The 13126-nt window shown below is 46.6% G+C and overlaps 1 protein-coding gene across 1 annotated transcript in view; it reads left to right on the forward strand.

Annotated features, from left to right (window-relative positions):
* adgrv1 (adhesion G protein-coupled receptor V1) overlaps positions 1 to 13126 on the forward strand; it is a 486575-nt gene that overhangs the window by 200396 nt on the left and 273053 nt on the right. The window contains exons 59-62 of the mRNA XM_033017268.1: positions 8654 to 8815; positions 10867 to 10987; positions 11128 to 11251; positions 12714 to 12852. Of these exons, the coding sequence (XP_032873159.1) occupies positions 8654 to 8815; positions 10867 to 10987; positions 11128 to 11251; positions 12714 to 12852 (546 nt within the window). The remainder of the gene's footprint in view (positions 1 to 8653; positions 8816 to 10866; positions 10988 to 11127; positions 11252 to 12713; positions 12853 to 13126) is intronic.

Here is a 13126-nt window from a genome sequence, read left to right on the forward strand (position 1 = left end):
ATTCTTGATTAGCAAAGGTGTCAACGGTTATGTGTAAAAGGCAGGAGAAAGGGTGTTGAGAGAGAAAGATAGATCAGCCATGATTGAATGCCGTGTATACTTGATGTGCCGAATGGCCTAATTCTGCTCCGATGACTTGTTACCAAAGTCATACAGCATGTCAGTGGAGGCCGGTTCTCTGGATGCTTTCAAGAGAGAGCTAGATAGGGCTCTTAAAGAAAGCGGAGTCAGGGGATATGGGGAGAAGGCAGGAACGGGTATTGGGGATGATCAGCCATAATCACATTGACGTGACACCCCAACTTCTGTACCTCAAACATTGCCTTCACCACAATGTCTTGATCCAAAATAAATAGGTATTTTAAAAGAATTTGGCGGCATTTCTTGGAAATACATTTTGCTTCCCCAGTGTTCTCTGTTGGAATTTAGCTCTTTTATCGCACATGGGTAGAAACTATTTTTTAGCCTTCAGAGTCCTGAATCGCCTCCCAGAGGGTAGCAGAGTGAAAAGGTGGTTGGCAGGGTGGGATGTGTCCTGCTTGATATTTATGGCCCTGCGCAAGCATCGGGCCCTATATATATCACCCAAGGAGGGCAGTTGAGCGTTTGTAATGCGCTGCGCAGTTTTTATAATTCCCTGCACGCCCTCCTCTCAGCCACAGTACAGCTAGCAAACCAAACCAGGATTCCATAGGAGAGGATACTTTCCACGGCGCATCGGTAGAAGGACAGCAGCAGCGGCTGTGAGACGTTTGCTCTCCGCAGAGACCTCAGGAAATACAGCCGCTGTTGTGACTTCTTCACGAGAGTGACGGTGTTCATTTGCCATTTGAGGTCCTGGGAGATGTTTATTCCCAGGAACTTAAAGCCAGTGACTCTCTCCACCATGTCTCCTTTGATGTATAAGGGAGCAGGTTCCTCTCTCCTCTCCCTCCTGAAGTCGACGACCAGTTCTTTTGTCTTTGATGGGTTGAGTACCAGGTTGTTTTTGGTACACCAGACAGTCAGTTTTTGGACTTCATCCCTGTAGGCAGACTCGTCATCGTTGTTTATCAGTCCCACCACAGTCGTGTCGTCCGCAAACTTGATGATCCTGTTTGTACTGTGTGTTGGTATACAGTCATAAGTGTATATTGTATACAAGATGGGACTCAGCACACAACCTTGTGGCGCTCCTGTGCTCAGCGTCAGGACTGGGGAGTAATTGGACCCCATCCTGACAGTCTGTGGGCGGTCTGTTAAAAAGTCCTTAATCCATCCGCATGTGTTTGCATTAACACCCAGATCAGACAGTTTGTCCACCATTCTGCTGGGGATGATTTAATTAAATGCAGAACTAAAATCTACAAATAACATCCTCACATATGAGCCAGGACGCTCCAGATGTGTCAGTGCAGAATGTAGAGCTATGTTAATGGCATCCTCCGTTGACCTATTAGCTCTATATGCAAACTGATGCTGATCCAGGGTGGATGGGAGTGAGGACTTAATGTGGGCCAGGACCAACCGTTCAAAACACTTCATCACCGTTGAAGTGAGAGCAACAGGTCTATAGTCATTCAAGCTGGTAATGGATGTTTTTTTGGGTACAGGCACAATGGTAGCAGTCTTAAAGCATTTAGGGACAGTGCACGTTGACAGAGAGAGGTTAAAGATGTCGCTGAAAACCTCCGCTAACTGGTCTGCACAGTCCTGCAATACTCTCCCTGGGATGCCATCTGGGCCAGCAGCCTTCCTGGGGTTGACCCTGCGGAGTGTTCTTCTGACGTCCTCCGTACTCACAGCGAGTGGCGGGTCGTCAGTGCTGGGTGCGGCTGCAGGTGCAGGCTCCGCCTCATTCAGCTCAAAACGGGCGAAAAAGTGGTTGAGCTCCTCAGCTAGCGAGTTGTTACTGCTGCAGATGATCGCCCCCCCCCCCCTTGCCCTTGTAGTTTGTGAGTTGCTGAATGCCCTGCCAGACACGCCGAGGGTCCCTCTCATTAAAATACCCCTCTCTCCTTCTTCCATAGGCTGTCTTTGCCTCTTTAATGGCTCTCTTTAGTTTAGATCTGGCTGTGCTGTACAATTCATCACTGCCAGATCTAAAGGCTGAGTTGCGTTCCCTCAGCAGCTTCCTGACATCCCTGGTCATCCATGGTTTGTTGTTTGGATAGCACCTGACATCCCTGGTCATCCATGGTTTGTTGTTTGGATAGCACCTGACCTCCCTGTCGACAGTGACGTTGTTGATACAGTTCTGTATATAGAACACGACTGTGGATGTATATTCATGTATGTCCTGGTTTGCAAACAAGTCCCACTCGGTGCGCTCAAAACAGTCCTGAACTTGGGCGGCAGCACCCTCGGGCCAAGTCTTTATGTTTCTCACCCTGGGCTTGGTTCTCATAATGAGAGGTCTGTATGCCGGGGTGAGAAAGAGTGATAGATGGTCAGACTGGCCGAGATGAGGGAGAGAGGAGGCTTTGTATCCATTCTTAATGTTGCTGTACACGTGATCCAGTGTATTTTGACCTCTCGTCGGACACGTGACATGCTGGTGGAATTTAGGGAGGACAGTTTTTAGATTAGCCTGATTGAAATCTCCAGCCACGATGAAAATCCCATCAGGATGCGCATTCTGTAATTTGTTGATTGATGCTAGCAGGGTGTTCAGTGCTAGCTTGATGTTGGCATTTGGTGGAATATAAACAGCCAGAATAACAACAGCTGTGAACTCCCGCGGCAGGTAGAAGGGTCGACATTTCAATGTAATAAACTCCATGTCTGGTGAACAATGTCTGTCGACAACGTTTACATTTGTACACCACTTGTCATAGGAGTAAATACATAGCCCCCCTCCTCTGCTCTTACCGGAGTCACTGCTCCTGTCGGCCCGGTATGCTGTGCGACCTACCAGACTGATGGCCTCGTCCGGGATCCCTGCATGAAGCCAGGTCTCAGTTACCACCATAATCGAGCAGGTTTGTACAGTTGTGTTTTCTTCAGTGATCAGCTCCAGCTCGTCCATCTTTTTGCTGAGCGATCGGGCGTTCGTCAAAAAGATGCTGGGTAGCGCTGGTCTGTAAGGAGCTTCCTTTAGCCTAGCGTGAATGCCGGCTCGACAACCGTGCTTCTGCCGCCTCTGTCTGCGCCGCCTCCCGCACCGTCCAAGCAGTTGTCCCCACGTGCCTTAAAACCACCTCCATCGTGCCAGTGCCAAAACACTCCACTGCGGCAAGCCTCAACGACTTCCGCCCAGTTGCACTTACCCCTATCATCACCAAGTGCTTCGAGAGGCTGGTCCTGGCACACCTCAAAAGCTGCCTACCCCCCACACTGGATCCCTATCAGTTTGCCTACCGCAAGAACAGGAGTACGGAGGATGCCATCTCAACGGCACTTCACTCCGCCCTCTCCCACCTCGACAACAGAGACTTACGTAAGAATGCTGTTCATCGATTACAGCTCAGCATTCAACACCATTATACCATAAAAACTGATCACCAAACTTGGTAACCTGGACATCGACCCCTCCCTCTGCAACTAGATACTGGACTTTCTAACCAACAGACCCCAGTCTGTTAGGTTAGACAAGCACACCTCTTCAACCCTCACCCTGAACACCGGTGTTCCACAGGGCTGTGTGCTGAGCCCCCTCCTCTACTCCCTCTTCACCTATGACTGCACACCTGTACATGGTACTAACACCATTATCAAGTATGCAGATGATACAACGGTGATTGGCCTCATCAGCAACAACGATGAGTCGGCCTACAGGGAGGAGGTCCAGCACTTAGCAGCATGGTGCGCTGACAACAGATAGATAGATAGATAGATATAATTTATTGCCACACAACCAGGGTTGGTGGAAATTTGGGTTGTCAGCAGCGATACAATAATAAAGAACACACAATAAAACTGTAACACAAACATCCACCACAGCATTCATCACTGTGGTGGAAGGCACAAACATTTGGCCAGTCCTCCTCCATTTCCCCCCCGTGTACAGGACCAGAGTCCAGTCAGTCCAGGATCGGCTCTTCCTCACCGGTGACCGCGGCTTTAGATTGTTGTAGGCCGCAGGCCGGCGGTCGAGATTTAAAGTCCCCGCCGCAGCCAGAAGCACCGTAGACTGCAGGGCCGGCGGTCGAAGCTCCCCTCCAGGGGTGATGGTAAGTCCATGCCGGCCCACGCGGTAGAAGTTGGCCGCGGGCCGGCAGTGATGGCTTCTTCTTCCCCCGGGTCCCCCACGAGGGATGCCGGGCTGTAGACGCCGCACCAGCTGGAGCTCTGCAGACCGCGGCTTCAGGCTGCGACTTCAGGCTGCCGGCTGCCCCGGGCCAGCGAAACGGAGCGCTCCCCTCCAGCGAGGGTTCACCCGCTCCACGCCGAGAGTCCACGCTGCGCCCGCCGCTGAAGCCCCGGGCGCGTCTCCGGGAAAGGCCGCGTCGATCCTTGATGTTAGGCCACGGGGGAGGCGACCTGGAAAAAGTCGCCTCTCCATGGAGGAGGCGACCGAAGCGGTTTCCCCCTCACCCCCCCACACCACCCCCCACACAAAACACACAAAGAAACACAAAATACACACTTAAAACATACTAAAAAATAAAAAAAAAGCTGGAAAAACTGACGCGCTGCTGACATGGCTGCACACAGAGGAGCGCCCCCTACAGGAAGATGTCAACCTGGCCCTTAACTCCAAGAAGACCAAGGAGCTCATTGTAGACTTCAGGAAGTCCAGGGGCGGCACGCATACCCCCATCCACATTAACGGGACGGAGGTGGAACGTGTTTCTAGCTTCAGGTTCCTGGGAGTCAACATCTCCGATGACCTCTCTTGGACCCACAATACCTCAACTCTGATCAAGAAGGCTCACCAGCGTCTCTTCTTCCTGAGGAGACTGAAGAAGGTCCATCTGTCTCCTCAGATCCTGGTGAACTTCTACCGCTGCACCATCGAGAGCATCCTTACCAACTGTATCACAGTATGGTATGGCAACTGCTCTGTCTCCGACCGGAAGGCATTGCAGAGGGTGGTGAAAATTGCCCAACGCATCACCGGTTCCTCGCTCCCCTCCATTGAGTCTGTCCAAAGCAAGCGTTGTCTGCGGAGGGCGCTCAGCATCGCCAAGGACTGCTCTCACCCCAACCATGGACTGTTTACCCTCCTACCATCCGGGAGGCGCTACAGGTCTCTCCGTTGCCGAACCAGCAGGTCCAGGAACAGCTTCTTCCCGGCGGCTGTCACTCTACTCAACAACGTACCTTGGTGACTGCCAATCACCCCCCCCCCCCTCCCCCCGGACACTTATTGTTATTTATTCAAATCATTTGCTATGTCGCTCTTCCAGGGAGATGTCGAGACAATGCATTTCGTTGTCTCTGTACTGTACACTGACAATGACAATTAAAATTGAATCTGGATCTGGAATCTTGTGATTGAGGCAGTGCAGCGTAGGTTCACGAGATTGACCCTGGGATGGCAGGACTGTCATATGAGGAAAGATTGAAAAGACTAGGCTTATATTCACTGGAGTTTAGAAGGGTGAGGGGGAATCTTATAGGAACATATAAAATTATAAAAGGTCTGGACAAACTAGATGCAGGAAAAATGTTCCCAATGTTGGGCGAGTCCAGAACCAGGGGCCACAGTCTTAGAATAAAGGGGAGGCCATTTAAGACTGAGGTGAGAAAAAACGTTTTCACCCAGAGAGCTGTGAATTTATGGAATTCCCTGCCACAGAGGGCAGTGGAGGCCAAGTCACTGGATGGATTTTAGAGAGAGTTAGATAGTGCTCTAGGGGCTAGTGGAGTCAAGGGATATGGGGAGAAGACAGGCACGGGTTATTGATAGGGGACGATCAGCCATGATCACAATGAATGGCGGTGCTGGCTCGAAGGGCCGAATGGCCTCCTCCTGCACATATTTTCTTTGTTTTTATGTTTCTAAATGTATTATAATGGAGCAGGTCAATGAATTAACTCCCCTTCCCATTCCAAAACTGACCTTTTTGGCCCGGGCCTGGTCTACTGTCAGTGTGAGGCCAAACGCAAATTGGAGGAACTGCACCTTTTATTTCTCTGGGGCAGCTTCCAACCCAGGATTTGAACGTTGATTTCTTTAATTTCAAGTAACGCTTTCATTCGCTCCTTTTCCCCCATCCCCCGCCCTATCCACTCACGCATAGCCCCCAACTGCACAAGCGTGGCTAGAGAGGGAGAATGTGAAAATGGGAAGGCTGTGGCCTAGCGTTTGGAAGAAGATAGGAATTCAGTAGATTGACAGAAAGCTGACACGCCCTGGCCCACACAGACACAAGAACAAATAATAAAATAAAATAGAAGATGAGAAACAATAGATGATCTAGCACTGATGCCTATAGTGCACCACTTGTTACACGACTCCAGTCTGAAAATTAACTCTCTATCATCACCCCCCGTTTTCAACTTTCAGGTAAATTTTGTATCCAATTGACTAGTTTACCCTGGATTCTATGTGAGCTAACTTTCCCCACCAGCCCACCATGTTCTATCTTGTTGAAACCCCTGCTGATGTAGACTACGTCGACCGCACTGCCTTCATCAATCTTCTTTAAAAAAACTTAAATAAGTTCATGAGACATTATTTTCCAAGCACAAAGCCATGCTGATTATCCCATATCAGTCTTTGCCTTTCCAAATGCTGGAAGATCCTGCCCCCTGGAATCCCCCCCCCCAAATCTTGCCCATCACTGATATCAGTTTCATCTTTCTCTAGTTTTGTAGTTTTTCCTTGTAGCTTTTCTTAAATAGAGCATAACATTAGTCATCCTAAGGGCTCTCGGCACCTCTCCCATGGCTATCGATGAAACAAATGTCTCTGCCAAAATACTGTAATTACTTCTCTAGCTTCCCACCATGTCCTAGGGTACACTTAAAGTCATAGCGAAATATAGCACAGAAATCGGCCCTTCAGCCTAACTCGTTCACGATGACCAAGATGCCCCATCTAAACTAGTTCCATTTGCTGTGTTTGGCCCATATCCCTCTAAACCTTCAATCAGAAAACCTTTTAATCAGATCTGGAGGATTTACCTACTTTAATGTGCTATTGGACCGCCAGCTCTTTTTCTCTAATGTGGGCTCTTTGTGAAACATCATTTTTAACTTGCCTAAATTCCCAAGCATCTTTTTGTATGGAAAACACAAATGAGAAATATAAATGTAATTCCAGGTCCATCCTCGGTGCCTCCAAGCATAAACCAGGGAGGTCTTACCCTCCACTACCTGCAACCTCCGGCAACCACCTTCAACTAGCATCGCAACCGGCTACGATTAAAAAAATTACCGATTTTTTAAACGGCGACCTATTTTTAGTCATGGCCGGTTTTGAATTTTTTTAAATAATCGCCGGAGCATAGAAGAAGCGGAAACCACTTTCGACCATTAGGGAGACTGACAAAAACCTCCGGGAACCGCACGGAAACCTTGGGTGGGGCGCAATGTCTCCAGAGGTTTCCTAAGTGGGACAGGGGTATTAGGGATCCTCTTTTCACCCTACTGACTCTTTTGTCCTTAACACACTTGCAGAAATGTATTTGGATCATCCTTTACCCTATTTTCCACAGCTATTTCACACCCCTTTATTTTTGTTCCCCGATTTCTCTCGTCTATCTCTTAAACCTCCTCTACTCGAAGGTTTCACTTGACCTTTACCTGACACATGTCTCCTTCTACATGATCAGAGATAGCCACAATATCTCTTGTCACCCAAACTTGAGGGGAAAAAATTCTTAGAGGATGATGAATATTTAGAATTTTCTCCAGCAGACATCAGCAGATGCTGAAATATTGACGCCTGGGAAGGAGGCAGGAAAATGGCGAAGAAGGCTTGAAGGGTCATACAGCTTATTCCTGCATCAATTTCATATTTGCCCATGTATTTCTCCATGTATTATCTAATCTTGATCAGTGTTTGAGCTTTTCTTCACTCCATGTACAATGGCATGATTGCAACTGTTTTATTTATGTCAATGGTTAAATCAATGAATTTGCATATCCAAGCTCAAGAGGGCCTGGATTTACTGAGGTCAGGTTTTAATCTTTTAAGGGCCTGTCCCACTTGCATGCGACTGCATGCGTTTGGCGCGACCAAACGGATGCAGAGTTCGTGCTAAGTTCGCGCTAAGTTTGCGGGCGGTGACGACATTGCGCAACGCCACGCGCTAGTCGTACGCCGTCAAGACGCTGAATTTTCGGACAGTGCGGGATTTTCGGAGCCCCATGCGATGTCGGGACCAGCCCCGCACAACTCCATACGCCTCCACGCTTTGAAGTGGGACCGGCCCCGCGCGGCCCGTACACTTCAAGCGACCACGTTTGGTCGCGCCAGATGCATGTAATTGCATGCAAGTGGGACAGGCCCCGCGCGGCCCGTACGCTTCAAGCGACCACGTTTGGTCGTGCCAGACGCATGTAATCACATGCAAGTGGGACAGGCCCCGCGCGGCCCGTATGCTTCAAGCGACCACGTTTGGTCGCGCCAGATGCATGTAATTGCATGCAAGTGGGACAGGCCCCGCGCGGCCCGTACGCTTCAAGCGACCACGTTTGGTCGCGCCAGACGCATGTAATCACATGCAAGTGGGACAGGCCCTTTAGTTCTCATGCAATTAAGCACATTTTGTTGTTTCAGGTGGTTGTTGAAGAACCAAAGACATCTGATGATCCAGCTGGCCTGGTCTCCTTTACTGTCAGTCGAAAGGAAGGTCATGGCTCAGTGCAAATAGTTTGGCAGGTGGATGAATCTGCAATTGATGACCTTGTACCCCTTTCTGGAACTTTGAACTTCAATCAGGTATACTGTACTTACTATCTGAGACCTGTATTTCAATATTATACAGTTTACTATTACCAATCTCACTGACCCGGTTGGCATTTTACATTTTAATTTAAATTATAAACTAATTCCCATTTAAGGCAATTATAGAAAAATAGACGTAGAAACATAGAAAACAGGTGCAGGAGTAGGCCATTCGGCCCTTTGAGCCTGTACTGCCATTCAATATGATCATGGCTGATCATCCCGTACCTGCCTTCTCTCCATACCCCCTGATCCCCTTAGCCACAAGGGCCACATCTAACTCCCTCTTAAATATAGCCAATGAACTGGCCTCAACTACCTTCTGTGGCAGAGAACTCCACAGATTCACCACTCTCTGTGTGAAAAATGTTTTTCTCATCTCGGTCCCTCTTCCCTCTTCCCTCTTATCCTTAAATATGTTGCATGCTCCATGCCATTTTGATTCCGTTTTGATGCAAACTTTTTAAGAGGATATTTGTAACATAACACCCTAACTAACAATCCCACTTTTCATATTTTACGATGTTGTTTTCATTATCTTTATTCTTAACAACTAAAGTTATAGAAGGAGAATGGGGCCATCATCTCCAATCGTATTTGTCTGATTGGCTCTCTTCATATCATTCAGTGGGAAATAGCTGCATTCCATATCGATTCATTGGCAGTACTTTTTCCCCCCTATTTTTCTTCCATTCTTCAGATCTCTGAAGAGTACAGATAATTTATTATTTACAAGATGGGTTGTTAAGTATGGAAATGGCCATTATGTCCAACTCATCCGTAGCGAACAAGTTGCTTAACGGAGCTACTCCAACTTGGTACATATCCCTCCAAACCTTGTTTTAGGACCTCCAGCACTTCCTCTTCTGTAATGTGGACTCTCTACAGGGTGACATTATTAACTTGCCCAAGTTCACTAGCATTGATAACTTTCTCCAAAGTATACACAGATGAGAAATAATCATTTAAAATCTTGCCCATCTCCAATGCCTCTGCACATAGACAACCTTGTAAATAGTCAATAGAATTAATAAACAACTTGTGAGTAACCTCTGAGTAGGCACCATGTATTCAAAAGATGTTTGTTTTAACTAACCTCTTATGAACCCTAGTTTTGCACCGTCTTTGTTTGGTATTTTGCCATGAGGCCATAGAAGTTCATGAATTGCCACCAGATAAACAAATAGGCGCGGTGGTTAAGTCCAGCTTCTTTCACCTATGGAAACTGGCAAAGGTGAAGCCCATCCTCGAGCGGCAGCATTTTGAAACAGTAATCCATGCCTTTATTACATCTAGGCTGGATTACTGTAACGCACTCTACTCTGGAGTCGCACGAGCTTCATTGGCTCGTCTCCAGCTGGTTCAAAATGCTGCCGCTCGCCTTTTAACCGGAACTCGAAAGAGGGAGCACATTACGCCAATTTTGGCCTCCCTTCACTGGCTCCCAGTGCACTTTCGAGTTCATTTTAAAATTCTTTTATTTTTTTTCAAATCGTTGAATGGGCTCGCCCCGCCTTACCTCTCTGAGCTGCTCCACCTATATGCTCCTGCCCGGTGCCTCAGGTCAGCTGATCAGCTGCTCCTTGAGGTACCACGGTCTAAGCGGAAGCTCAGAGGGGATAGAGCCTTTTCTGTTGCTGCTCCGGCACTTTGGAACACCTTGCCGTTGCACTGTCCATCTTCAAATCCTCCCTAAAAACTCATTTTTATTCTCTGGCTTTCGACACTGGCTGAGACATTGCTCCTGTTCTTAGTGCTTTTAATGTCTTTTAATTTTTACTGTTTTTTAGTCCTTCGTTTTACGGTTCTTAATGGTTTGTAATAACTTTTTGTCCATGAGTTCTCATGTACAGCAATTTGTGGCAACTGCGGTTGTTTAAAGCGCTTTATAAATAAAGTTATTATTATTATTATTATTATTATTATTAACTGAACTGTTATATGCATTTCTCACATAAGATTAAAATAGATGCATAAGTATAATATGAATGCAGATCTAGCATGGCCCAGAAGTTGAGCAATCACTTTCATTTTTGTTGTGTTAGACTGAGACGACGAAGAAGATTGTTTTACACATTTATGCAGATGCTCTTCTAGAGGGACAAGAACAATATGTGATTCGGCTGATATCAGCATCTAACAATGCTGAAATATCCCCTGTCAATGGTACGTCCACGTAACTCATTAATGAATATCACAGTTTTCACAATAAATGGAAAAATATGATAGTGTATGTTAATCAGCAGAAGTAAGAGCTTTTGTGATTTTATTCTTTTGACATGATGTGATGAGTGTTTCTTCCACAGGAGTTGCCACTGTCATTATTTTAGGTGATAGTGCATCATCTGGGACAATTGCCATTGCTGCATCAACCAGACACATTCTGATAGGAGAGCCCAGCAGTGACTACAATGGAACTGCACAAGTAATGTATGTAGGTTTTATGAAAATACTTTTTGCAGAAACTTTGAATGTTAACAGAATAATTCATCCATTTAAAAAAAAAACATTTTTGCGACATAGTGTACTTTTTAAAGCAGAAGTCACATTTGTTAACATGTCAGGTGTATTTAAATTTAGGCTTTAGCATTCAGGTTACAGTGTTTAGTGATGTTGGCTCTGCCTTAATAGAGCCATTTGACTCAAAAAGGGCATGCAATAGACAATAGACAATGGGTGCAGGAGTAGGCCATTCGGCCCTTCGAGCCAGCACCGCCATTCAATGTGATCATGGCCGATCAGCCCCAATCAGTACCCCGTTCCTGCCATCTCCCCATATCCCCTCACTCCGCCATTTTTAAGAGCCCTATCTAGCTCTCTCTTGAAAGCATCCAGAGAACCCGCCTCCACCGCCCTCTGAGGCAGAGAATTCCACACTCACCACTTTCTGTGAGAAAAAGGGCTTCCTTTTCTTCGTTCTAAATGGCTTACTCCTTATTCTTAAACTGTGGCCCCTGGTTCTGGACTCCCCCAACACCGGGAACATGTTTCCTGCCTCTAGCGTGTCCAAAATCTTATATGTTTCAATGAGATCCCCTATTATCCTTCTAAACTCCAGAGTGTACAAGCCCAGCTGCTCCATTCTCTCAGCATATGACAGTCTCACCATCCCGGGAATTAACCTTGTAAACCTACGCTGCACTCCCTCAATAGCAAGAATGTCCTTCCTCAAATTAGGGGACCAAAACTGCACACAATACTCCAGGTGTGTTCTCACTAGGGCTCTGTACAACTGCAGAAGGACCTATTTTCTCCTATATTTGATTTCTCTTGTTATAAATGCCAACATGTCATTCGCTTTCTTCACTGCCTGCTGTACCTGCATGCTTACTTTCATAGACTGATGTACAAGGACCCCCAGATCCCGTTGTACTTCCCCTTTTCCCAACTTGACGCCATTTAGATAGTAATCTGCCTTCCTGTTTTTGCTACCAAAGTGGATAACCTCACATTTATCCACATTAAACTTCATCTGCCATGCATCTGCCCACTCACCCAACCTGTCCAAGTCACCCTGCATTCTCATAGCATCCTCCTCGCCATTTTATTATTAGCATTATTGAGCACCTATGTAATTTCTTTGGCGAGTTGCTACAAATTTGGATCTTGCATGCTTGTAAGTAATAAAGTAGACAAACATACCATTGGACAGACTTTTAATTTCCTATCAATACAAAGTTTACCTTGCAAAGGACATCAGAGAGAACATGCTGTGTCCATATACCCATCCATTTACCATGGCCAGTATATTATTTTTTTCACTTTACCGTTGGCAAAGTAAAGATAAGAACTCCATAAAATGAATTTGAAAATGTTCATGTTATATTCGATTCACAAAATAGTACTGCTATGTTCTTTCAGAATTATTGCACGCTCTTTTATTTTGCTCCAGATTAGTGAGAGGTCCAGGAAATGTTGGTGACGTTACTGTAAACTGGATCATATTTCCAGCAGTATTGAATGAATTTGCTGAAATGAGTGGAACCGTTTTCATGCGTGACCGACAGGCAACTGCCACCATTTTGCTACAGGTACTAGGGACCAGAAACTGTATATTGTGTGGAATCTGCCAGAGCAAACAGCTTGATCATTCATCTGTGATGAACCAGATCCCAGTCATTGTGATAATAAAATAGCTATTGTGTTTAAGAAGGAACTGCAGATGCTGGAAAATCGAAGGTACACAAAAATGCTGGAGAAACTCAGCGGGTGCAGCAGCATCTATTGAGCGAAGGAGGGTCTGAAGAAGGGTTTCGGCCCGAAACCGTTGCCTATTTCCTTCGCTCCATAGATGCTGCTGCACCC

Source organism: Amblyraja radiata, chromosome 3 (genome assembly GCF_010909765.2).
Source record: "Amblyraja radiata isolate CabotCenter1 chromosome 3, sAmbRad1.1.pri, whole genome shotgun sequence".
NCBI lineage: Eukaryota > Metazoa > Chordata > Chondrichthyes > Rajiformes > Rajidae > Amblyraja > Amblyraja radiata.